General features: G+C 36.7%; 1 protein-coding gene across 4 annotated transcripts in view; it reads left to right on the top strand.

Annotated features, from left to right (window-relative positions):
• NEK11 (NIMA related kinase 11) overlaps nt 1-27,980 on the top strand; it is a 195,594-nt gene that overhangs the window by 90,786 nt on the left and 76,828 nt on the right. For 3 of the 4 annotated variants that reach the window (XM_006117582.4, XM_025181916.2, XM_025181917.2), the window contains exons 7-12: nt 4,799-4,948; nt 5,027-5,105; nt 5,676-5,764; nt 9,987-10,106; nt 12,007-12,100; nt 12,964-13,102. In XM_006117582.4, the coding sequence (XP_006117644.2) occupies nt 4,799-4,948; nt 5,027-5,105; nt 5,676-5,764; nt 9,987-10,106; nt 12,007-12,100; nt 12,964-13,102 (671 nt within the window). The remainder of the gene's footprint in view (nt 1-4,798; nt 4,949-5,026; nt 5,106-5,675; nt 5,765-9,986; nt 10,107-12,006; nt 12,101-12,963; nt 13,103-27,980) is intronic. The other variant, XM_006117584.4, reaches the window with a different exon arrangement.

The following is a 27,980-nucleotide window of genomic DNA, read 5'->3' as shown; positions in this document are numbered from 1 at the left end:
TATTTACAAAAATGAAATGGAACTTTACATCACTAGTGAAGCTATAGATATCACTAACACAAAAGGTCATCAAACCAAATCTGTGGCTGGATAATTTTATGACCACTAATAGTATTTGTAGCTATTCCAGCTAAGATTCTACAAGTAATCAAATTACTGTATATGCTTCAGGGCCTAAATTGATTGCATATGGTAATCAGGAATAGATTTCCCTTCCCCATGTGCAGCATTCCACAGATAGCTGAATGCATTAGGGATTCTTTTTCATCTTTCTCTGAAGCCTCAGGTGTGGGCAGGATACTGGACTAAATAGATAAATGCATTGACCTGATATGGCAAATCTTATGTTCCTGAGGGCACTTTAAGCAATTTCTGCTGCCAAAATCTGCAGTCTTTAAAACAGATTGTATCTGAAAAAGCCAGCTGCAACACATGGTCTGTCAAATTTGGACTCTCCCTTCTTTTCCTTTCCACTGACTTGCTTCCATTTCTGTTTAATAGAAATGATGCCATGTGCATATGCACTTCTGTGTACAATGTGTACATGCATTTGTACTTGTAGTAAGAGAACATTGCCTCAGATAGCAATTGTCTTGACTTCTAGTTTGACCTTCCAAAATACTATCAGCATGAATGCATCTTTACTATATTTAATATTGACTGTTTTGTGGGTTGCAGGAACTGCTAGGGACACATAGACTAGGTACTTAAATATGGCGTGAGCATGACTGGACTTTAAACAGGCACTACAGATAATCTTTGCCTAATTGTACAGAGATACAGTTTTAAAAAAAAAACCACTGAGAAAGATATACCTGATATTTTCTCTCTCTTTTTGTCTGTATAATATTTAACAACTTAGTCTAATTTTTAATTGCAAGATGGACAGATATGCTTTCTAAATATTGTATTTAATCAAAAGTGAATAAGTGAAATTTATCTTCTATAGTTCTTTTCTTGGAATGTAATAGTAACTTCTTGAATTAGTGTTACCCACTCTTATGGTAAAGTGATTTGAAGTCTTTAGAGGGAATGCTGGCTGGAAATGTTAAGTGGGATTATCATTATTTTTTTACTCTATATTTTATCAATGTCCACCTGTCTGTCTGTCCATCCGTCTGTGAGTCCATTTAAGAACTGCTCCTAAACAGTAAGAGCTAGCACCACCAACATCCTTAATGTAGTGTAGACAAATCTTATGATGGAATCAGTAGCGTATGAGCATATCACTTGTCCTTTGACTCAGAAACAGTCATTGCCCGTATCCATGCTGAGGCAGCCACAAGAAAGCTTACTGGGCAGGATGCATTTCTTGTAGAGCCCATTGTTAGAGTGAAACATCCTTACTGGGCCGTTAAGCTTCAATAATACATTTATAATGAGCTAACTAGACTGAGGTAAACTGCCCTGTGGGTAAAAACAAGAAATGGTCTAGTAGCACTTTATAGACTAACAAAACATATAGATGGTATCATGAGCTTTTGTGAGCACAGCCTACTTCTTCAGATGACCGGAGTTTTGAGTTTAGGATGTGCAGTTTTGGGTCTGCACATCCTAAACTCAAAACTCCAGTCATCTGAAGAAGTAGGTTCTGCCCATGAAAGCTCATGATACCATCTACATGTTTTGTTAGTCTATGAAATGCTACCAGACCATTAGTTTGTACAGGAAAAAACAACAAACTCGGCTACCCTTTGAAGCTTCCCCTATGGGTGTTATCCCAGAGCAAACACATTTTAGATACAGATACTCAGCCAATAGTTATAACTTCAGATATAGTGGTGATACGTGGTTTTAAACAGGATAATCTTATTTAGCAAATCACATCTTTTCCGTTGATACCTTACATGACACACTTTACACAAAACAATTTGCATCTGTACAATAATGGCAACATCTGTGATACAAATGCTCATTTTTCAATCATGCAGAATCACAAAGTCTTATGAATATCAAGATATTTATCCTAAAATATTCTATCTGGATATCTTTGGGCTCCAATAGGATATTGACGAAGAACCCTTTGATGGGGGGACAAGGGGTAACCAAGGCACCTATTTAAAATTCCTTGTTCACATAGCATCATCCTGATTTTGGAGCTGGGCCTAAGCCAGGAACTCACATTTAAACATTCTTTTTGCTCATGCCCCCTGTATAAAATTTCCATGGGGCTTCACATTTAAATTAATTGTTCTGGTTTGACTCTAAAACTAGAGGGGATCTAATAGCTGGATGAGGCTTGGATGTACCCCTATATCACTGAAACCTCATTACAGCACTCATTTCTGTGAATTTTTTATCATTTGAAATCCAGACCTGAACTCTAGTCCAGGTTTAACTTAAACCTAAAACCCCAAAGATAGCTTACATGAATCTGTATCTGAACATCACATCTCTACCAGTCTCTAGTTAGATTACCCAGTACTGGCTATAACAAACACAAAAGCGGATTTATATACAGAGTCCTGATTATCCAACCTTCGCTTATCCGACATTCTGCTTTATCCGACATAGTCATTCGACGTGCTATTTATGTACCCATACATCACGTACTGCCATGGCCGTAGCTTTGTTTGTTCCTCTGCGCTAGTGATTTATGTTTGGGCTGTGATTATGTTTCATTTTTCCAATTGCATGTTCCCCTTACTGTATAATTTTATTGTTTGAAGAACATGGCAAGTAAAAAGAGAAAAAAAAGTGGTTCTTTCCATTGAACAAAAACTTGAAGCCTTAAAGAGACTAGACAAAGGCGAGTCCATGCTAAAAATTGCATCCGAACTCGGTGTGGGGCGAGTTACAGTTGGTGACTGGAAGAGGAAAAGAAGTGAGTTAGAAAAGTGGTACTCTGATTGAGCCTCAAACGAAGGACTGAAGAACAGAAAAACGATGAAGAAATGAGAATATGAAAAAGTGAGCGAAGCTTTGTTCTTATGGTTCACACAGCAAAGGGATGGGGCATGCCTATCACAGGCCCGATTCTGCAAGAGAAAGCTCTGATTTTCCAAAAGGAATTTAATGAAGGGAACCTGATTTCACGGCCTATGTAGACTGGCTTCATCGCTGGAAAAAAAGATATGGGTTAAGGCAGCTCAGTATATGTGGTGAAAAATTATCGGCAAATCAGGAAGGGTTTCTGAAATTTAAAGGTAAATTTCATTGTCTTATCGACAATGAAGGATTATCAGGTGAGCAGATATATAACTGCGATGAGACAGGCTTAAACTATAAATTGCTGCCTTCAAAAACTCTAGCTTCCCAGGCAGAAGCTTCAGCTCCTGGGTATAAACAACATAAAGAAAGAGTGATGATTCTAGCCTGTAGTAATGCTACTGGTAACTACAAACTAAGACTCACATTTATTGGAAAGGCGAAAAAAACACAAGCTTTCAAAAACCTAGCCATGACTTCTCTACCATTTTCGTACAAGAATCAGAGGAATGCATGGAAAATCAGCTATTTTCCAAGACTGGTTTTTCAATGAATTTGTTCCTTCAGTAGAACAGTTTTTGAAACCGCTAAACCTACCAAGGAAAGCAATCCTTGTCACTGATAATGTGCCATCTCATCCTCATGAGGATGAACTGATCAGTGGGGACTTTAGAGTAATTTTTCTTCCTCCTAATATCACTTCATTGTGTCAGCCTATGGACCAGGGTGTGCTTGAAGCATTAAAGAAAAAATATCGTTGTAAGCTTTTAACTACGCTCATTGAGGCAATAGACGATAGAAGTGGTATGCCAGATAAGATAAAAGATTTTATTTATTGGATTGCACAATCATGGGAAAATATTGAACCGCAGACTCTGGCAAGATCATGGAGAAAGCTACTTTCGGAAGATGAAAATATACAAGAAATGATGCAAGAAAATTGTGGTAACCTGCTACCTTTGTTGCAACAAATTCCAGGCTGTGAGAAAGTGAATGATGATGATATACAGGAATGGATGGAGAAAGACGAGCAACAAGAACTGACTGACCACATCATAATAGCTCTGGTGAATCAGGATGAAGATGAAGATACAAATGACAATGACAAAATGGAGAGAATGAGTCACAGTGAAGGGGTCAAGGCTCTTGAGGCGGCACTGGCTTATGTTCAACAACAAGGGGAGGCAACTGGTAGTGATGTTATGTTATTGAGACACTGGCGTGACCTCGCCGCAAGGAAGAGAAACAAAGCTAGAAAACAAACTTCAACCACTAATTTTTTAAAACAATAACTTTGGCCATACTGCATACTAAATGTTCTGTACTCTATTATGTTAGTTGTACTGTAGAATAATTATTAATAAACCTCATTTCATATCCGTTTCCGTATTATTCAACATTTTCATTAATCCGACCACCCATCGGTCCCGTTTAGGTCAGATAATCGGAACTCTATTATAGTAATCTTTTTATGTGGTTTAACTTTCCTGCCTATGTCTGTGAAAATGAAATGATAATGGCTATAGGCTTTACAAATGCTAAGCAGAAGGAGATGATTCTATGCTCTGAATGAAGACCATTTCAGAAGAAGAGAAAAATGTGACATCAAAGTGTCCTACTATAAAGAGAAAGGGACACAGAATTCAGCTCTTTACCAATGCTGTTATTATAGAAAAAAACAACAAATGGTCTGGTAGCACTTTATAGACCAACAAAACAAGTGCTACCAGACCATTTGTTGTTTTTTTCTGTAACAGACTAACTCGGCTACCTCCTGAAGCTGTTATTATAGTTACTATACTGTCACTAGGTAGGCCATTTCAAAATATGTATTTGTAAATTTCTTACATCACTTTATTTTTTTTTCTAGGTCACTGGGATGCATTTTGTATGAAATGTGCTGTATGGATCATGCATTTACTGGACACAATTTTTTGTCTATTGTGCTAAAAATTGTGGAAGGCAACACACCTTCTCTTCCTGATAGATATCCAAGTAAACTGAACACAGTCTTCCACAGGTTTGACATTTTCTGGCTTCTCAGATATGTCCAATTATTTTCAAAAATTGCTTTATCTTTCTTCCATTAATATTTCAGCATGCTGAACAAGAATCCTTGTCTGAGACCATCTGCAGCAGAGATTCTAAAAATCTCCTACATTGATGAACAACTACAGGTATTTAAAGTGAGAAGGCAATAGGCCTGTACTTATCGTGTGTGTGTGTGTGTGTGTGTGTGTGTGTGTGTGTGTGTGTGTGTGTGTATTACAAAAAATGCATTAATGTTGACCATTTGTTGAAAAGAAATGTCAGCGAGGAGTCCATGCAAGTTTCTTTACAAATGGTAGAGGGAAAACAAAGCTGTTGTCACCACTCCCTCTAGAAAAGGAACACGTGAGAATCTGCTCAAATATGCAATTTTACAAGTAATAGCGTATTCGCTATATTGCAGACTTCTGAGATTACTGGGGCTGGATAGGCATAAGGGTTTATGAGGCATTTCTGGTCTTGGCCAATGGCCAAAAGTTACTCAAATATTTAATGAAAAACAACACATTCTAGAAAACTTCTTACTTTTCTGATTTGTGGTCTTGCTAAAGCATATATTAGTGCTAGGCTTTATGGGAAGAGGGACAGAAAAGTTGTTCGAGTATTTTATATTGGGACTGAACCAAATATTGGATCATAGATGAAGATGTGGGATACTGCATTAATATAATTTATTTTGCTGCTGTTTTATTTTTTAGAAGAATGTCAAATGCAAATTCACAAATATGGCTATGAAAGTCAAGACATTTAATTGTCAGAAAGAAGCTGCTTGCATCATTAAAGCTGTGTAAGTACTGCAGTGTTTGTATTAATAAAAAGTATTACAAAGGGAAGTGTTGCTAAATGCATTCATGTTTTAAACATTTATTTAAATCAAATGTTGAAAGGGATCTGTGCTAAATATGCACATGCATATTTAGCATCTTTTTAAAGTGCTTTGACCTTTGTTTTTAAAGTTCTTTGAGATCTACAGTGAAAACCACCCTAGAAAAACTAAGCATTCTTATTATTACAAATAAGAATATATTAGCACATAATAGCACATGCACATTGGTTTATTGTGCATGCACAAAGGATATGTGTACATGAAAGTATAGTACCTGTTGCATGTGTAATTAAATTATTCCTGCTCACAAATACAAGATAATGCATATTTTTGACATGTGATCCTCAGATCTGTACCTTTGGAAAGATGAGGTCATAATATGACATGTGCTATGATTCATTTATGCATTATGTAATTCATGACTTCAGGAATATAAAGGTTTTTTTTTCATAAATGCTTTAAAGTTGAAGACATAAACATTTAAACTAATAGTCAGTATATAGACCTGTAGAATATCTTTTAACTATATAAAGAAATTAATAGTACTCATATTTATTGAATCTTACACTAATATGCATTCGATGTTACCTATATGAGATAATTCTATAATAATAAAGATGTTAAAGAGTATCACATCATAATACTTCAATGATTAACACAAATTTCAATGTTGATTTCTTTCTGCCTTCTTAAATTACTCTTGCATTATATCTGGTATTCTATTTCACTTCCTGTCCCTATACTTTGTGTGCTACTTCTTTACACTGTTAAACTTTGTGTTCCTCTACAAAGATGGCAGCAATTTACTGTTGGATAATTCCTTGTCTAGTTTGTTATGAGGCTTAATTAGCGGTTTATAAATTTCTCTGAGATCCTTACATAATGGACAATGCAGAAATACAGATTATTATTATCCATTGTAATCATATAACAAACAACATAATAACAAATCAGACAAATAAATGCACATTAATATTCATAAAATATTACAGGTAGATCCTGTGTGCTTCACATTTATTCCTCAGATTGGTCATGGGACCCATGTAAGAGTGAATTCATTGCTCCACAGAGGAGATATGGTTTTTTGGTAGTGGAGAGTTGTGCTCCTAAATGTCATTGGCATAATATGCAGGCAAGGTTTCAATTTCCAAAAAAGTGTTTGAAATGTGATAGCGGAAATACACACTGAAGCATCAAATATTTGAAATATCAGGGATGTAATTTCCAGTCCTGGCTTTCATTTTGTGGGTAACATTTTTCACCTCCATTGAACTACATGCACCATTTTAAACTTAAATCACACTTTTCTTGGTTATTTATTTGGGGCCAAAAATTGTGGGTACAGCTTTTTATGGGAGCAATATTACAGCTGAAAAATGGAAAATCAACCTCCAAATTTCCATTTGTTTCCAAGATCGACTGATAACACTTATTTATACTCTCTTGTGGAAGGAATGCAGTAAGCTCCAAAGGTCTTTGGATACAATAAGTCTATATTGAAACAAATCACTTTTCAAATTGACATTGTGTATGGACAGAATTGTCAGAGAGAGAAAGTGTGTTTATTCTATGATCAGCAGTTCCTCACATACATTCGGCACTAATGGGCTTGTGGTCTTCCCCAACACAATCAACAGGTTCTAAGTGCTAACAAGCTCTTTGCATGAGTCCATAGAGAAGTTCTTGAATTCTGTGACGGCTATTTATTTTTTGATGAACTTTCCTAGAAACATCCATTCCTTTTCTATGTGTCCTTGTGCTATACAGCTTTTAAAATGCCCATTTCAAGAATTTTGAAGATTTTTTCCTTTCATTTATCTGTGTTCCATATGAAAAATTCCCATTAAATACAATCATCTAATTTTGGCAGAGCATAAAAATTTACTCTTAAAGCTTCTCAAATTAAAGGCAACTGTTCTTTGTTTAAAAAAAAAACACTCTTATAAACCCTCCCAGATATACTCTGTGTTCTGAGTAAATTGGATTTAGGCTTCAGAATATGAAAATAATATGTATTACTCTAATCACAATAAAATGTAAAGGTTTTAAATAAAATTCTGTTGAGATCATTAAAACTTTCTATTGTCGTTGTTAAGCAACATGCCAAAGTGACAGATAAAAATAAACTCTAAATATTAGGAAAGTATTATCATTCAAAAAGTCAAAGGGCAACAGTTTAAATGTGAAGTCTTGGTATTCATAAATTGCTATAAACTTAAAGCTGTATTTCAGTTATAGAAGTCCCTAGATAGAGTTATTTCTTGTACATTCTTCCCAACCATTTTGTCATTCGTCTATATTTTTTTCTTTCCATTAAATCTTTATGTATCAAACTCAGGTTAGCTTTATGTTTTCTAATAAAAGTCTGTAATAGTTTACTGAAGTTCTACCCAAGTTATAAATTTTAAATATTTAAGCAAGCATAAAGCTCTACAAATTCAGTTTCAACATGAAAGAAAAATGGCTTTGTTATCCCAGAGGTTTTTGTAGTATAAATCCCAGCTCTGTTACAGTGCATAAGAAATATGCCTGAATTATTCATTCTTGAAGGATTTGTTCCAAATTGCATAATAGCTGAAATTTTCTTGTCTTTGTCTTCAGTGTCACGTTTCCCAGTACCACTCAGATCCTTCTAATATTTTCCTCCATAGATAACGTTTGAGAAATATGGTGAAAATATCTCTCCTTGCATTTTAAACATTATGATGTTCCAAGTAGTCCCTGTGGAACTATGTGATTTATTGGGATATAAAATTAAGCTCTTGCCATGAGGGCAGGGGACTGGACTCGATGACCTCTCGAGGTCCTTTCCAGTCCTAATATTTTATGATTCTTTGATGATCACACATCAGAGTAGATGAAGATTTAGTAGCTAAATCTTGAATTTTAAGAATAAGAGTAACAATTTGAAATGAATACTATGCACCAGAAATTCCAATGATCTAAACTTTTGGGTTACATGGGAAGTTATAATGTATGACTGCAATTGCATTATTATTAATAATATTAATATTAATATTAATATTAATATTAATACTTATAATTATAATTATAATAATTAGTCTGGGATATATACTTATTTTCAAATATAGGAAATGTGTTGGTCTCTTGTTTATGGATATAGTTGAGCTTTGGAATAGGTGAATTAGTTATTCATGCTTAGCTTTCTGGGGAGATCTATGAAAATCATTTGAGCCAAGAAAAAACACCTCTGTTCTGTCGGACCAGGAAATGAATAACAGCAGACAGTATTTACAAGGAAGTAAATGACTATTTTAAAAGCTCATTAAAGGAGCATTAACATTTTCTTCTTTTATACTTGTTTAAAATTGATTATTAAACATTCTTCTTAGTGTTATCAGTTGCTTTAATTTTAAACTGAAAGGCAGAATTTCTGTTTGCGTTATCTTAAATGATACAGGATACTATAACTTTTGCAGGGATGATTTCACATTTATTATTATATTCATAAAGTACTGAGAATTAAATGATTGGTGTGGAAAAAATGAATAAGGGAAATTAACTTGTTCCCATAAAATAAGAACTAGGGATTACCAAATTAAATTTATAGGTAGTAGGCTTAAAACAAACAAAAGGAAGTTTTTTTTTCACATAGTGCACGGCCCACCTGTGTAACTCCTTGCCAGAGGACGCTGTAAATACCGGGACTTTAATAGGGTTCAAGAAAGAAATAGATAAATTCATGGAGTTTAGGTCCATCAATGGCTATCAGCCAGGATGGGTAGTAATGGTGTCCCTAGCCTCTGTCAGAGGCTGGGAATAAGTGACAAGAGAGGGATTACTTGATGATTCCTTGTTCTGTTCACTCCCTCTGGGGTACCTGGCATTGGCCACTGTTGGAAGACAGGACACTGGGCTAGATGGACCTTTGGTGTGACCCAGTATGGCCATTCTTATGTTTAGTCATCTTATAAAATACTTTAAACGGTTCAGGCAAAATGTACTGAATGTATAGGTCTGCATTTTTTATACTCTCATAATGAAAATAAATTTGATATAGTACCCCTATAAGTAAAGAAACCTCTGTTTAGTCCATTACATTGCCTGTGTTTTTCTCATTACACTCAAAATGCCATAATCTTTCAGCCTCATAATGATATCTTTTTAAATATTGCTCTTTACATTTTAATATAAATAGAGGCTTGCATGCTTTTATTTTTAGGCAGAAAAAAGTCCATTTGCAAACTCTGAGGGAACTTTCTGAGGTGCAGAAAATGACTCCACGAGAGAGAATGAGGCTGCGAAAGTTAAATGCTGCAGATGACAAAGCAAAGAAACTTAAGTAAGATAACTTAACACTGCGTTTTCACCCGGCATTCCTTCAATTGTGCAATTTACCAGGAAAGCAAGAATGAAAACAGTTGATTTAGAGACACTATGCAGACTCTTCAGTTACTGATGGGTGAATGGGGATTTTACAGTAATTAGATAAGAGTAATTGCTGAAGTAGCGGGGGAAAGTCAGAGCATTAATTTAAAATTGCACTACAGACACTGCATTTCTTACTAAATAAATGAGTAAGAAATCTTTGAATTCATATATATAGAAGATGAATTTTTTAAAGTGACTCATTGAGGCCATTACTCTAAGGAGCCCAGCCACCTGTCTTTGACTGACAGTCCAGGTTTTGAGGAAAGTGTCAGTTATTTTGACCTCTGTGATTTCTGTAGAAGGGCAGAAACTTTATAGTTCTAAAACAAATGCTATTTGGCAATGGGCTTAATAAGTGAGAAGATTCAATGGTGATGAACATGTTATAAAAATTCTACTTAGACAGTTTTTCCTGGGACCATAAGGGGTCATAATAGAGAATCTTTGAAGAGAGTCCATATTCTTCATGAGAGAAACATGAAAAAAAATCATAGATTCACCACCTTCTTGAATTCATGTTAATACTTTCACCAAAATAGTCTCTCTAAGTTCAGTCTAGATTAACTAATGCTTATTTTGTTATTTATATAAATGTACGCTGGAATGGTTTATTGTTTATGACTATTGGGATCAGCACTTTAGTCTTGTCATGACAAAGCAAGCATGTGTCTTCATTAGTAATGACATCCAATTACAACAAAGACTGCTAACAAGTAAAATAGTTGATGATTGAAGTCCCAATTTGTAAAAATTCTGAATCAGCATTTGTTGTGTCTATTTGACATTTATCAAAATTAGTGCAAAGGAGTGGTTAAAATGACAACTGGGTTTGGAAATGATGATGCTGATTATGTTACATGGACATTGATTCTCTTACCAATAGAAATTGTTCTTCCTGGGCTCAGTCAGTGTCTAACCACAATTGGAATTTCACCATCTCTATTATGACTTGTGGATGTTGCTTAAAGTCTTTGATCATATTGTTAATAATGAGAGGCCAATTTGCAAATATATGAGAAAAATCATAAAAAATAGATTACAGAATTTTGAGTATTTTGTAGAATGGGGTTAGGAAATAGTATAGAGTGGCAGTTTTCTAATTCATGTTTGAGCAGATAAAATAAATGTATCTCTTCTGTAGCATAAAGAAGATAATCCTCTTCAAAACCCATTCATAATCATGAAGTTAAAATGCTGGCCTAGGTTCCACACTGGCTAGCTGAGCATACTCTGTTATAATACAAAGGAATCAGTGACATTAAGCAGAAGGACTACAAAGATACAGTTCCATTTCAAATGGGCTACCTTCAGACTGCTATTGCACCTCCAAAATTGAGTGAGAAGTGAGCATAGCCATGAAGCCTACAAGATTTGCTGAGATAGCATATGCATAGTATAGTCTCCTCTGGGCAATATCTGCCACAGAATATGAAAACTCTGCCTCTCTTTTCTTGGCATGAAAACTTCTCTGAAGAACTTGGTGGAATCAAAGCAAAATATTTAAGTTCTTCTGAGTTGACCAGCACCATGTATGGAACCAACAATCTGGTGCCTCATGACTATTTTATACAAAATGGGCAAAGTAAATTTTATGAATTCTGTAATTAATAATTCAAGTCTCATCCTATATATATCCACCCAAGACCTTTTGGATAAATATTGGCCCACTGTGCACCCCTGAGCCTGCACTCCTATGATATAACGTACTTTTCCATTTATTTATTTGTAACAAGCAGTAGTACCTTATTGCAGACGTGTCTTCATTGTATTTGTGATACATAATATTGAATAAATGTACCTTTTATTTATAGAGAGCTAGCAGAAGAAAAATATCAAGAAAACCTCAAAAGAATGCAAGAACTGAGGTCCCGTAATTTTCAACAATTGAGTATAGATGTGCTTCATGTAAGTGTGAACTCACCCTTAGGATGTTTTAAACACACATTCAAACTACAAAACACTTCAGTTTCTGACACTTGTATAGTACTGTGGGCCAAATCCTGCCTGCAAGTGTGGTGTTCAGTTGTGTATTGAAATCTAGAAAACTCATTTGGTTCTGTATTGAGAAAAAATTCCTTCAGTAACTTAGGTACACTTCAACCAATGTCTTTATCAGTCCCATGGCATCATTTTCTTTTCTTAAAATAATTCTTAAAACCAAACATATGCACCGAAATTTTAAAGGCAATCTGCTCCCCTCTCCCTACCTCCCGCACAAAGTCATAGTTCAAAATAAATTCATTTTCAAGGTAGTGTTAAGACTGTAATCTCCAACATACCATACTTTGGTAGGGCTACTGCATCTTTTTATTTATTTAGCTAAGAAGATTACTTTGAACTTTCCATCCAGCCTTTAGTAAGAAGGACGTCTCAGAGTGTCTCCCCATGCAAGCTTTTATTTGGCCTAAAGCTATCAGCAAGAGAAAATAGGTCAGTTTAGCACCCGCTCTGCAGCTCATCACAGATGCCGCAAAGATCATTTGAAAACGTCAATCCACACATTCTAGAATTATGGCTATGAACTTGTTTAGTGCTTAATAGCTTCTCTCTGCCATGCCAATAAATTTCTGTTTGATACTGTTTCTGGTGAATTAGTGATGTTTAATCTGTTTTCAAGAAATAACAATAGCTAGTGATCAGTTTTTTAAAAATGATTAAAAAGTTGCCTTAAAACATATCCAGCAGATGTATAGATCAGGGTATCTGTTATACTGTGGTCATGCTGGGGTTTCTAACTGTTTATATGTATTAATCTTGCTTCAAATAAGGAATCTGATGAGCAGACTTCAAAACATCTGATTCAATCTCAGCCAGTCACTGCAATGGACTACATATCCATAGGACATAAAGAACCAACTGAAAATGAGACACCAGGCAGGCTCTGTATGTCTGAACCTGTGGAGCATGGTAAGAGTTTGAAACTGTATGGCAAGTTAATCCTCTTTCTATTTGAAACCTCATGGCAACAGGGCAAGGTTTCATTTATTTCTCCTTTGGCTAACTTATTACAGAGAAATTGCAATAAAAATTAATCAGGGTTGCTAAGGAGTTAAAAATCTATCAGAGAAAGAAAGATAGATGCTGAATATGGGACTGCAGTGTAAAAACACAAGGATTTTATGTTTCTTGAGCCTGTGGGAGCTGGGAGTATCCAGGAGCGGTGAACAGTGCTTCCAAATGAGGGGCTGGGTTAAGAAACAGACAGCTTCCATCTTCACACCTTCAGGGCTATGTCTAGACTGCAAGCCTCTTTCGAAAGAAAGCGTCTAGACTGCACACGGAACTTTCGAAAAAGGAAGCCGCTTTTTCGAAAGAAAGCAGCAAGTGAGTCTGGATGCTCTCTTTCTAAAAAGCCCTGTTTGATTTCAAGATCGCCTTTTTTCGAAAGAGCACTTTTGAAAAAAGGCGTTCTTCCTCGTGGAATTAAGTTTACCGCCGTCGAAAGAAAAGCCGCATTCTTTCGATTTAATTTCGAAAGAACGCGGCTGCAGTCTAGACGCAGGTGAAGTTTTTTTCGAAAAAAGGCTACTTTTTTCGAAAAAAACCCTGAGTCTGGACACAGCCCAGGTGACTGCTGTCCAGACAACATTATGCTCAGAAGCCATTTTCCTAGCTGCAAGTGAACTGTAGGATTGTCCTAGGACATGAGCATTTGGAATGTATGATGTGATTATACTGTATGCAAAAGCAGATGAAAACCTTTTAAGTCTTACTTGTCTGTATTGTTCTAAAATGTTTACTCACCATCTTGGGGTTGTGAAAGTCTATACAACATTTGCCTTGCTTGTGGATGGATGAGCAAAGGAAAAACTCAGGCCTGCATATTGGGCACAAAAAGTTTTACAAAGAGTAAATGTACTCCCCTTTAGTATAATATCGCCTTTTCTGACAGCATGCACATTCTGTTTTTTTAACTTTTTAGAATGGTAGCTCACTTTGCTCCTTAATGCTTAGACAGCAGATCCTCTATTTTTCTGTGTGCCTGTTGTACTGGTGAAAGGTCAAAAATCCTGGTGGCTGAAGGCTTCCATTTATTCACAGAATAGGCATATTATAGCCAAAGTAATGATAGTTCAAGTTTCTATCCCATGTGTTTTAACCATGATCTGTAAGGAATTGTTCCTAAGACCAAAGTAGCTTGGCCTTCATGCTTGTTCAATGATTGTCCTTTGTGCTGAGACTTCCAAGTGGGGCAAGTGGTAGTGGTGGATTTTGTAATGTGGGTACTTGTCCACTGGGAACAGGACTAAAACAACCAAACTCCATGTCAAATTGAAGAAATGTGATTTTTGAAGTCAGTAGGGTTGCCAGATAGTTTAGGCAAAAATACCCAACATCCCCCCTGCCCCCCCCCCCCAAAAAAAACAGGAAAAAAATTCTGTTGGGGGGGAGGAAAGGGGGGGAGACCAAAGTTGAAGAAGAGGCTTTTTTTGCTGGCGGCCATTTTGTTTTTCTTTCCAGCCACAAGACATGTCCCTGCGGAACCAGGTGGGGGGCGGGTTGCTTGCTGAGTGTGTCGTAGAGTTGTCAGGTGTCTGGTATTCGCCTCCTGGCAGGGAAAAAAATCAGAAAATACCGGACATTTTAGGTGTCCGGTATTTTCTGAATTTTTTTACTGGACGGAAGGCGGAAATATCAGACTGTCCAGGTCAATACCAGACACCTGGAAACCCTAAGTCAGTGAGCTTTGGATCAAACTCATAAAGTGTAAAATAAAAAAGGAGCATGTATATGAAATGTGTGTGTGTAAATAATTTATGCACTAGGGCTATACCTAAACAGTTCAAAGATTTTAATTAAATTATAAATAACTTCTGTGATGTACTAACTTCACAAAGTCTGCCCAATGTGGTTAATAAGTGACATATTAACTGTGAATTACAGCCTGTCAAAACAGCATGTTTGTTAGTTATCTCTAAGTTTATATGAAAGGCCGTTCGTTGACTGAGCAAAATAATTTTGCGTTGATTACATGTATAGGAAAGTTCAAGAAATTAAATATATGTAATATAATTTTTTATTAATGTGCTTGCAAAAGGGAAGTAAAAGAATAGTTTTAAATTTGTAGTATTTCAACTTCAGACATTATTCATTTTATTGAATAATTACCATACAAGTAAATTTGAATCAGAAACTCATAAAGCTTCCATTACTCTTTCTGTAACTAATTCAAGTTATTTTGTGATTTGTAATAGTAAAATTTTTCTTTGTGCTAAAATGACAGTTGAATAGGTGACTCATTTTTAATTTTGTTAGCAAATATTTTTATGATCTCTAATCATAATAGTCATGACTTTTTTCTGATGAAAACCAAAAAAAATTATTGAAACCTTTCACCCAGCATATTCTGGTGTAAAAAGTAGTGCATTCAGCTAATTTAAGCGGCAGTATTGTTTATTCTAAATTTGGCCTCTGTATCTATTTGGGAAGTATGACTTCATTTTGCACAAACAAATCCACAAAAAACCAAACTCTTCAAAATATATAATAGATTTATACATGTATATATGCATTAAGTGCATTATTTATTTAAAACTATTGAGACTACTTTCCATTGGTTGCTCTGGTTTAAAGTATAAACTTTTTATTTAGATATAAACTAAATTGGAAACATTAAAAATGCTTTAAAAAATAGAAAATGGCTTTTAATTTTCAGTATAGGTGCATTTATGCCTAACATAGTTGGCTTGCTCTTTCATAGTATCAAGAGAGACATTCTGTGTGGGAGAGAACACAGCTGCTAGAAAGTATGTCCAAGGGAGAGAGACAGTTGCACCTATAGGAGACAAAGGAGCAATAAAAATGAGGCTGTGAGTGGGAGTGTACCAGGGGAAAAGCAGATGTAGAACAGCATGTGAGCAGGGAGGAAGTCTATGTTTATCTTTAGAGTTAATCCATTCTAAATAAATCCGAGGGGCACTTATGACAAGGATTGATTGAGAGCATAGGAATATAGCCTAACTTTGTACCCCCATCATTCATAAGTTTGGCAACAGCCAACTGCACAAAACTATTGTTAATTTTCAAGTTATAATTTTCTGCTGAAGCTGGAGTTCCCCAATAATATTTATGTTTGTGTCAATATGCTATAAAGCACAAAAATAAGAAAACTTGGAACAAGTCTATACAATGACATTTTGAGGTTCTTATGCTTTAATTGAAAGTTTATCAAAATGACTATGAAATACTTGTATTCTACTAGAAGAGATCATCCAATAAGAATTGGAAGATTTAGTTTAATTAGTACCTCATCTCTAAGAGGCATGGAGACTCAATCAAATTTTGAACTATTAGGTATATCTATTACAACTTGAAAAAAACCCTAAGGCCTTTATGTTAATTAAAATGATGAACAAGCACAGAATAATTGGTGATCACTAGTTCAAGCATGAAATGAGGCTTCAGCTTGCTAGAGAAATCCACACCAGTTTTAATTGCTTTCACCATGAATAGAACTTTCATGAAGAGAACTAGTCTATCTGTGCATATGCCTGTCAGAATAATTTTCACTTCATAATCACCAGTATGCATATGAGGCACAGAAATTACCTTCAATTACAAATAATTGACAATTTCCAAACTGTTCCCTTTTTCAGATGATGAATGGGGTCTTAGATAACTAAAATACTACAGAAGCTTCAGGAGGTAGCTGAGTTAGTCTGTGCAGGATAAACATAAAAAAACAACAAATGGTCTGGTAGCACTTTATAGACTAACAAAACATAACCTGCAAACTTGTAGCAGGTAGAGCTAGATACAGAGAAACCCATACTTCTTAAAATTTCTAACACATACCGTTGTCAAGTTGACGCTATATCACACTCCTTTTCAAAATCAGGTTACATGCAGATAGTGAACTGTTATAAAATGACAGTTCTCCAGAACTATGAAGTGCTAATCAGCTTCTTACATTGGCTATAGAATGTAAGAGGCCCTGAGCAAGAATATTTTGGGGTCTCCCATACCTTTCATCTACTCCTTAAAAATACGTTACCTCCACAGATCAACAAATTTCTCAACACCACACACATTAATTGGCTTGTTTAAAAAATGAATGTTAAATAATAAGACCAGTACTTGGGGTGATGCTAAATCAGACTCTAAGCAATTGCTGAGTATGCTTATGTCTAGTACCACCACTATATAAAAGGATGCAGATGGTAATTTTAATATTATTTGAAAATAAGTGTAGATTTAAATTGGTTCTTCAACATTTCACTCCTTACTATACCATACAGATGAATTATGGAAATTTATTCCTTTCACATATGGTCCAGGACTGCCGCAGAAACATCTGAGACTCATGGGATTTCAGCTGATTCAGAACATGATTCTTGAACCCAAGTGTTCAGATTCTACTGTTAAGCTAGAGTGATTTGTGACTGCCAGTATGCCTTGACGTTCTGTCATTTTTCTGTATCTACTTTGGAGACTTGGTGAATGTATTCTGCACAACCCTCTTTATTCAGCAGAAAATGAAGAAGACAACTAAAAAGAGAAAAATATGGGCTCTAGTTTACAGAAAACAGTTTGAAAATCATATACAAATATATTGGTTAAACTTTAGCAGAAGGGAATTTAGTCTTAACCTGATGGGCAGTAAAAGCAACAAATGAGGTGAATCAAAAATTATGTTGATTTTCTTTTAATGAGCCAACTTCTTTGCTCCTGTGCAAAGGAGATAAAGGGGCAATGTTGCGTTTGCAACAAACATCTCTACAGAACTCTGATATTTACTCCTGTTGGTGCTCTGGGAGGCAAAATTTGACATTGCTGACATATGCAAGTTTCTACAAAATGGGAATACAAGCTAGAAAAAGATTTGGCTTCTGGGAAGCAATATTATGCATATTTACCCGGTAACAAGAGAACCCTCACCGTGTGTACTGTACTAAATTTATTTCAACTACCTCATAGATTTTGCATCTCTATCTCTGTCCCTGTCCCTTTGCAAGTTAGTTTGCTGTCAGAAATGGGAAGCGTTTGAAAGGTGCCTGCACTGGTGTTCTCAGGTTCAGTGGAAAGTCAATAAGGAGTGGGCAGGTCTCTCTTTTCTTGAATCATTAACCTGCTGGCTTAGGAGAACTCACTCTGATGTGGGCATAAGGAATCGTAGCAGCTCTTGGCACTTGTGAGTTGGTTGGTCTATGGATAGATGCCTTTGTATTCCACTGAGTCTGCAGATTGTAGACTAGTACAGCCCCAATATGTAGTTGTTTCTTTGTACCCATGTTGGAGCAGAGAATTTGGACTTTTGACCAATTATATGTAAATATTTGCAGTGTGTGAAACGTAGTGCTTACTGTGTGATAGGGGCTCAGTGAGAATGCCTGCAGCCAATGGAAATTAATAAAACCATCCAAAGAGGTTTTTTTAATTTCCCTAAGTATGTTTTCTATCTAAAATTCATGCATCTTCACTCACCAGAGGGCTAAATAAATTGTTTTTGGTGTATTTTCTTGAAAAGAATATTGTTATTAATCATTGTTGTTCTAACAATGCAGTAGTTACACCAATTCAGCCAGTCATAGCCAGGTCAATGTAGATCAGCAGCATATTTATGCACTCAAAAGAGGAAGAATTTGTTGAATATGTACAAAGGTTTTATGATTTATGAAACTATAATTAATGATTTATAAAACAACTTTTCTTTACTATTGAAATTGTTTCCATAAAGCTTAGCTTTCTTCTGAGCTGATTCTTTTAGTGTTGATAATATCTTCCAAATTTGATGCCCACTTAACCTGGATAATTGGACATTATTGGACAGAAGTATCATGTATAGTTAAACAGTGTTCAGGGAGAAATGTTGATGTTCTGATCTTATTTTTCATTGTCAGATAATCTTCCTGGATTTCTCCATCTCTAGTTTCTTTGCTTAAAAGAAGGAGGCATGAAAATGTGAGACAAAATCTCTTTTCTGCTCACATGCTGTTCTACATTGGAATTGTGTACATATGCTTTGTTCTTTGCTTAATCACTGTTAGTTTAAATGCAAAGAAATTGAATATTTAGTATTTGCTTCTGTTTAAATTATAGATAAAATTGGTAGTCAGAAATAGTCTGCCAAATCTGCACCCATAGGTAACACTGAACTGGAAGAGTCTACTCTAAACTTATTTTTTTAAGCTTTATTTCCTCCCATCTAATGACTATCAGGTTCACCAGAGCTACCGAAGAACCCTTTAGCCTTCAACCAGATGTAGTCCTCATTTACTACTTTTATGTTTTAAATGGAAATCACCCTTTTACTAATTTTTCTATAGATTTCATATCCTAGACAAATTTCAACTCACATAATTACATTGTATCTACTACCTAAATTTCCCTTGCATTTGATTATTTTTCTGCTTCTCATCCAAACATTCTTACAGTTTTCTAGCCCATATCATATATTACTTTTTTATTCCCTCTGTATTAAATCATTCATTTTGTAAATTATGGGGACAAATGTGTACTGGGTAATCCTGTATGCATGTTCTCTTTGTCACAAGTATATAACATGTAGATATGTGTTACAAAGGCTCCCCACTCTCCATCCTCGCATGATTATAAGGAAGCAGTTTTGGCTGATATGTACTTGCTTTTTGTTTTTGAAAGCCTTTGTCTTCTGAAATTTTGATTAGCTTTTACTGTTTTTTTGTTCTGTCTTTGATGTCTTTCATTTTACAAAGCATCCCTATTTGTATCATATGAATTATGGTGGAGAAAGGCAAATGTCACAAAACAAGAGTGAAACTCACTTTATCCATTTGGCTGTTCCCACCAGTGAAATATATCTGCAATCTGCATCTGGAGTGAAATGAACATATACAGCTGCTTATGGAGTAGGGTGAGAATTTATCTTGTGGAGGGAAAAAGCTGGTATAAAATAAGAGTACAAGTATCCTTGAAACATAATCAGCCTCACTTGTATAAGGGTATATAATGCCACCGGTGTGAAATTGGCCCACATAGGAAGGCAGGTAGATCAGAAATAAAATGTAGCTTCTGCTCTCATTCTTCTACTTGAAGGTTACCGAAATATAATGTAAGGTAATAATATATTATTTCTTATTCATTTGAATAGTAAAAAGATAATTTCATTGGAATAGCTGGTGCCCATTTTCCTGCCTAATTGGATTCTGAGTAAGGACTTGGATACTGAAGGCCACATTCTGCACTCAATTTACCTCTGTGTAATATGATGTAAATCAATGTAGCTCTGCTAATTTACACTGGTGGAGGATCTGGCCTTTAATATTTTATTGTTCAGTTACTGTGGATAGAAGATATGTGTTCTCATGTGATGACAAATGTATATGATGGCTTTTTAAGGCAGTACCTAATAAGTCGTCAATGATCATATCAGACTGCTGTGGAAGTTTTGATACACAGAAGAATAATATTTACTCTGCTAATGACCTAATTCTCTTGTCACATAAGATTTACACTGGTAACATCACATTGACTTCAGTAGGGTTAATCCTGATTTAGATTAGCATAAATAGGAGTAGAATTGGATTTTAATATGAATAGAAAACAAGGTAGAGTATATTACAAACACACTTTCATTATAGTCCTCAAATGAGACTTTTATGGTGCTTCTCTCCTGTTACCGCACAATACCATGTTTAATTTCTGGGCTTGCCAAACTGTATCCATTTTATCATTTTATCTTTACAACAAAGTGATTCATCTAAGTGACAAAAATGGATAGAGCAATGAAAATGTAAAGCCATGTTCTCATATTTTTGACTCAAAGTGCCACTTTACATTCAAAACAATCTCAAAGCTGAAAGGTCACCATAAGCAAGAGTGGGACGACAAACTTTTTTTTTGTTTTTAAAGTATTTATGAACCCATAAGCCACCCATGGTATATTTCTAAATAGAAAAAACAATATGAAGACTCTGAATAGGGTAAATACCTAACCTGGGATTGAAAGGACACACATACAGGTTGGACCTCCTTAATCTGGCACCCTCAAGACCTGACCAGTCTCGGATGAGGGGTTTTGCCAAACCAGAGAAGATCATTTCTGGGTGCACCCCTGTCACCAGTCCCACCTCTCAGCCATGACCTTGCTGTCAGCCTCCCAGCCAGCTTCCCCCTGCCACTGGCCCCTCTGCACACAGGGCTCCTAGCCCCACCGTGGCAGCCCCACCGCTAGCGCACACAGCCACACTGCCAGGCTTCGTTCCCTCGGGGCAGTCCCCCGTCCAGTTGGACTGCTGGGCGACAAGCCCCGCTTGGACTTCAGCCTCACGTAGAAGCCCCGCTGCCTCCTAGCCCTACCAAGCAGCTCTGCTAAGTGGCTTTTTGCTGTGCTGCTGGGCCCACCTACAGGCAACCCTGTGGTCAGGCTCCTGGCCCTGCAGGGCAGCTGCACTGACTCCCAGTCCTGCCAGGCAGCTGAGCCACTTTGCAGTAGCAGGGCTGCCAGGCTCCTAGTTGTACTGCCAAGCATCCCCACTGCATCCCTGTCTCTCAAGGCAGTTTCACTGCTGGGCTCTAGCCCTGCTGCCTCCTGTGTACCTCCTTGTAGGTTTGGCACCGGGCGGCAGCCCTATTGCTGGGCTCTCGGGTTTGCTGCCAGAGGGCAGGGCAGCCCTGCTACTGGGCTCTAGCCCTGCTGCAGGGCTCCCAGCCACCAGCCCTCCACCAGGACTCTCTGGTCCTGGAACATCCATGGTCCTTTGGTTAAGAGAAGTTCAACCTGTATAAGTGAATCCCAGATTTGAGGTCAAGCCCTTTTCTTTACCACAGTAATGGAAATCCAGAATAATTCACCAGCTAATAATTATTCCAGATTTACAGTGGGGTAGAAGAACAAAATTTGTCCTGTTTTGACAAACTGGGATACTTTTTTTGTAAGCATTCTCTGTTATATTTGATGACCTACATTGAGACTGTACTACTGAAACAGTGATGAGGAAGCATAGGACTGGATTGTCAAATTACAAAGGATTAATATAAAAAAATAACACAAGTATATATGGGCAAGATTAGAAAGGCCAAAGCGCACAGTCAGATTAAACTAGCTAAAAACATAAAGGGTACCAAGAATACATTTTACAAATATATTAAATGAAAGGGGAAGACCAAAGACAGGGGAGGCATGTTTCTAAATGAGAAAGCTAAAACACTAACAGAAAATGTGGAAATGGCAGACACGCGAAATGACTTTTTTATTTCAGTTTTAACCAAAAACTCCAGTAGCAATTGGACATTTGACTTAATGAATGCTATGCAGTGAGCTAGGATCAGAGGCTAAAATGTGGAAAGAACAAGTTAGAAATTACTTAGACAAGTTAGATATTTTTAAGTCACCAAAGTCTGATGAAATGCATCCTAGAATACTCAAGCAGCTGACTGAGAAGATATTTGTGCCTTTAGCAATTATCTTTGAAAAGTCATGGAAGACTGATGAGATTCCAGATGACTGGAAAAGGGCAAGTATAATGTCAATCCATAAAAAGAGAAATAAGGATAACCTGGGAAATTTCAGACCAGTCCTTTTAACCTCAGTATCAAAAAAATAATAATAATGGAGCAAATCACTAAGCAATTTCTTAGAAGATAATGTGGTGACAAGCAACAGCATGTATATGTCAAGAGCAAATCATGTCAAACTAACAGAATAGTTTTCTTTGATAGCATAACAAGCCTTGTGGATAGAGAAAAATGGTAGATGTGGTATATTTTTACTTTAGTAAGGTTTTTGATACTGTATCACATTACCTTCTCATAAACAAACTAGGGAAATACAGCCTAGATTGAGTGACTATAAAATGGCTGGAAAACCATTCCCAGAGAGCTATATCAGTGGCTTCCAGTCCAGTAGGAAGGACATATCAAGTGGGGTCCTACAGAGATGAGGTCTAAATCCAGTTCTGGTCATATTTTCATTAATATTGTAGATAATAGCATAGCAAGCACAATTATAAAGTTTGCAGGCAGTACCAAGGTGAGAGTGGTTGCAAGTGCTTTAGAGGATAAGATTAAAATTAAAAATGATCAGGACAACTTAGATAAATATTCAGAAGAAAATAGGCTGAATTTCAGTAATGACAAATGCAAAGTACTCCACTTGGGAAGGAACAGTCAGTTGCACACATACAAAATGGGAAATGACTACCTACAAAGGAATGCTGCAGAAAGGGATCTTGGAATTATGGTGGGTCACAAGCTAAACATGATTCAACAGTGTACACTGTTGCAAAAAGCAAACATCATTCTGGGATCTATTAGTAGGAGTATTGTAAGGAAGACACAAGAAATAGTTATTCAACTCTACTTTATGCTTATTGGGCATCAACTGCAGTATGGTGTCCAGTTCTGGGTGCTGTATTTCAGAAAAGATGTGGACAAATTGGAGGAATTGCAGAGAAGAGCAACAACAGTTATTAAAGGTTTATTAATGTTGAGGTAGCATGAGCCTTACACATCTTCTCCAGCCCAAGGGCATACCAGATCTTGTTGAAACTATTGATGGATTCCTCTGATCTTCAGGTCCAGTGAGCCAAGAAACTGACCCATGACACTTAGAGATCATGCAACTAAATGTGTTCCATTCACTGCACTTTCCACTGATTCAGCATTAATTGGCTGGTGCATCATGACTTTATTCCTGACCGGAGAAGATTTTTCTTCCAAATATTGTTAAAAGGTCTGCCTGCACCCTGCCAAGTCCTAGTTTCCAACCCCATGTTTAGAGCACCAGCTGAGTGGAAAAATCTCACCAGGTCATCCCAACTAGACAGGCCCTGGGCTATCCCAGAAGGGAGTGTGCCTGAATGGTGTGGTGATGTAATGATCTAAGAATACAAGTCCTCAATTTTGACAGATCTAGCACCCAGGGCTCCAGAGGATGTAGGTTTCCAACATTCCCTTGCCACGAGAAAGGGAGACAGAGCAGCATCTCATTAATCTTGAAAGGTCAGATTCCAGATCACAGCCCCATCCTAGACCTTGCATCCCCTTCTGCATTCCTCCTCCAGATTAGAATCCTCTCCTTCATATGTACCCCTTCCTGAACCCTGCACCTCCTCTTGCACCCCAGTCTCCTGCCCCTAGTCACAACTACCTCCTTCATCCAAACTCCCTCCTAGATGCCACACCCCCTCCTGAACTCCAATCCTTTGCCCTAAACTCCCGTCTACATCCAACTTCCATCCCAGACCTCACTCCTCTTGCATTAATATAATAGAAGAGTGTGGCCCCTGCCCACTTACCAAATTCTTGGAGTGGCCTGCATCAGAGATTATGCTCCCTCCTGCCCTATATTCAGCATAAAACATAGTTTGTGCAGAATCTATCCTTTATTCTCATCATAAGCTCTCAGAGGAATCTATTGTGGAGCTTGGCATTAGCTGTTTTCTTTTGTGCTAATCACTTTTCAGTTATGAAATTTTCATCACTCACCTTTATCCATTCATCAGCTCCATTCCCCTAGTCTCTGTTTTATAATCTATTCCCCTTTTTTGTATACTCCACTGATTATAATATTTTAAATTAATTAATTTAATAAATATGTTGCAATATATTACATCTGGCAACCCCCCTGATTTCATTATCATTCCAAAATAGCCAAAATACATTACAATAATTGCATACATTTATCAGTATATTTCCATTGCTAATTGTAAGTTTTGGATGTATCACTTGGAATTTCAATTGGATAAAGTTTCAACGGAATCTAAATAAGAAACTCTCACACATACAAAGAAAATATAGAGTTAATGGTTACATTTTTCACACTCATTTTTTGTAAGACTTTTTGGATAATTTTAAATACGTTGTATCTGAAAGAGAGGAGCAAAGTCTTAAACATTTTAGGCCACATTTTTAAAGAGTCCCTACTATGGACATACACCATTTGTGTTATGGCTGCATACCTGCATGTATATTAGGGAACTGCACATCAAAAGTAATTACCCAAGATATGAGATCAGAGATAGTCACAGAGATCAAAGGCCTTTAGAAAATGTCACATTTTGCTTTTTTACTCTGGAGGGTACATCTACGCTGCACGCTTATTTCAGAATAAGCTATTCCGGAATAGTTCTGAAATAGCTTATTTCAAAATAGCACATCTACACTACAGGGAAGCCTCAAAATTAGTCCGAGGCAGGTGTCCCTAATGTGCTATCTTGATTTAGAGCCCTAAGAGGCACTGTGGATGAATAACTTAGAATGGCCCTGGTGAGGGGCTATTTCAAAATAGCAGCTGTGGAGCATCTACACATGCCTTATTTCGAAATAACTGTTTTGGAATAGGTGTTATTCCTCGTAGAATGAGGTTTACAGATTTTGGAATAAGCCATCCGTTATTTTGAAATTATTTTGAAATAACGGAATGGCTGTGTAGACACTCACATAGTTATTTCAAAATAATGCTAGTTATCTTGAAATAATGATGCAGAATACACACCCTGACAGAGTAATTGTTATAACTAATTGTTAAGCATACTTCAGTGTAATTAGCACAGTATCCTCATAGCCATAAAGACTACAGTATAGAAATGTCCTTGTGATTCCATAGTTAAGGTTACATGACAATTTCTACTCTGTGCCACCCCACTGCAAGAGCTCCAGCCATAAGGGCAGGATGGGTTGTGGCCTGAACATTGCTATACCCCAGATAATTCCCTTTTCATACATAAATCTAACTTGCACAGGGGCTAAGCCGGGTTTCTGCAACCCTCTTGTAAAGGAAACATGAGATACCCTACACTGGTTCCAGCACTGGGATGATAATATTGTAATTGTTATAAAAAACATGCAACTTTCTTAAAAGATGTGGCTGTGCTTACTGTCTACAGTGTATATTAAATACTCAATTTATGCATAAAACTATCTTTTTCTGGATAATTAGATGTGGGTAATTGTTTTGAGAGCACCTTATTCATGTAAATCAATCATTAAATATCAAGTCTGCGGAGACTGTAGGAACAGCAGCATTTCATCATTCCAATGACCCAAATGAGATGCAAATCATTTGATAAATGCTTTGGTGTAACTTTTCATCTTCTCTCAAAATATTCTTCTGAGAGATGCATCTTCAACACTAATGCAATGAACATTTTAAGAGTGGAATAAGTGTAAGCTTTAGTCTTCATTAATTTCAACATTTCAAACATTTTGAAATCATGGGGACAGCAAAATATGTTCCTAAACAGTTGCCATTATTTTCTGATGTCTTTTTTATTGCTTTTTTAATATCTTAGCATTCATAAGTAGAGCCTACATCTATCTTTATTTAACCTTGATTAGCCACTTAACTGCCCATGTTCTGACTGGGTGTTTTTTAAATCAACCCTGAGAGTCCCTTAACTCTTTTGTTGGATGAATGTTCAGATGCATTCGCTGATAATTCTAAATACATGCAATTAGTAAATACTAACCAACACAGAATGAAATTAATAAGACACATACTTAGATTAATATATAATATTTTTCACAAATGTACACATTTTGTAGCAAATATTTACAGAATTGTATAGTGTTTACATAGCTTCATCAGGACTGTGTGCCAATTTTATAATAATGAGGCTATAATAGCATCTATGGTAAAGCAGAAATATAATCCATTCTGTTATTCTGTGTGTAAGGCCTGAGTCTTCTCTTTCTTAGGCCACATCTCCACTTACCGGAGGATCAACGCTCTAGCGATCGATCTTCTGGGGCTCTATTTACCAGGTCTAGTAAAGACTCACAAAATCAAATGCTGAGGACACCTGCATTGAACAAAGTACTCCTTGCTATCATGAGGAGTAGGGGAAGTCAACAGGAGAGTTTCTGCCATTGACCTCCCACTGTGGGGCCATCCCAGAAAATCAGTGCAAGGGACGTTGACTCCAGCTACGCAAACCACGTAGCTGGAATTGCATATATTGCTTTTTTTTTCTCGGCCAGTGCAAACCTGGCCTTAAGCAACTTTGACAGTGATATAACTCTCAGGCCTTCTGTTAAGGTACTTCAGTGTGAATGAGAGGAAAATGAGATTCATCCAGTCATGATAAAACTCTGTTGGGGAAACAAACATGTGATGTGTGAGTGCATCCCTTTATCTGGTAGATAAGCTCTGAAAAATGGTACATATATTGGGTGTTATTTAAGGCTGGGACATTTTTGTGGTGGTCTCGTGTCTCTTTGCTACTTTCTGAGCTTGTTTGTTTGTCACAGATGCATGTTAAATACTTACATAGCAGTATAACTTTTCATAGCCTTTTAGTGAGATGAACTAGAATACAGACAAACAAATGAAAAACCATGCCATGAAAAACAAATGAAAAAAATAGCAGAGTGCTTGGAGGCCACCCAGGAGAGGTTCAAATGCCATCCAGTTGACTAGCAGAGTGCCGACAGCTGGCAACAACAGACAGCATCTGTTTCATAGAATCACAGAACACTAAAACTGGAAGGGACCTCGAGTGGTCATCGAGTCCTGTCCCCTGCCCTCATGGCAGGACCCAGAACCATCTATACCATGCTTGATAGATGTCTATCTAACCTGCTCTTAAATATCTCCGGAGATGGAGATTCCATAACCTCCCTAGGCAACTTATTCCAGTGTTTAACCACCCTGACAGTTAGGAAGTTTTTCCTAATGTCCAACCTAAACTTCCCTTGCTGCAGTTTAAATTCATTGCTTCTTGTCCTATCCTCAGAAGCCAGGGAGAACAATTTTTCTCCCTCCTCCTTGTGACACCCTTTTACATTCCTGAAAACCACTATCATGTCCCCTCTCAGTCTTCTCCTTTCCAAACTAAACAAGCCTAATTATTTCAGTCTTCCTTCA

This window comes from Pelodiscus sinensis, chromosome 2 (genome assembly GCF_049634645.1).
Source record: "Pelodiscus sinensis isolate JC-2024 chromosome 2, ASM4963464v1, whole genome shotgun sequence".
NCBI lineage: Eukaryota > Metazoa > Chordata > Testudines > Trionychidae > Pelodiscus > Pelodiscus sinensis.
The sequence above is the reverse complement of the archived record's forward strand: the minus strand, read 5'-3'. Positions and strand labels throughout refer to the sequence as shown.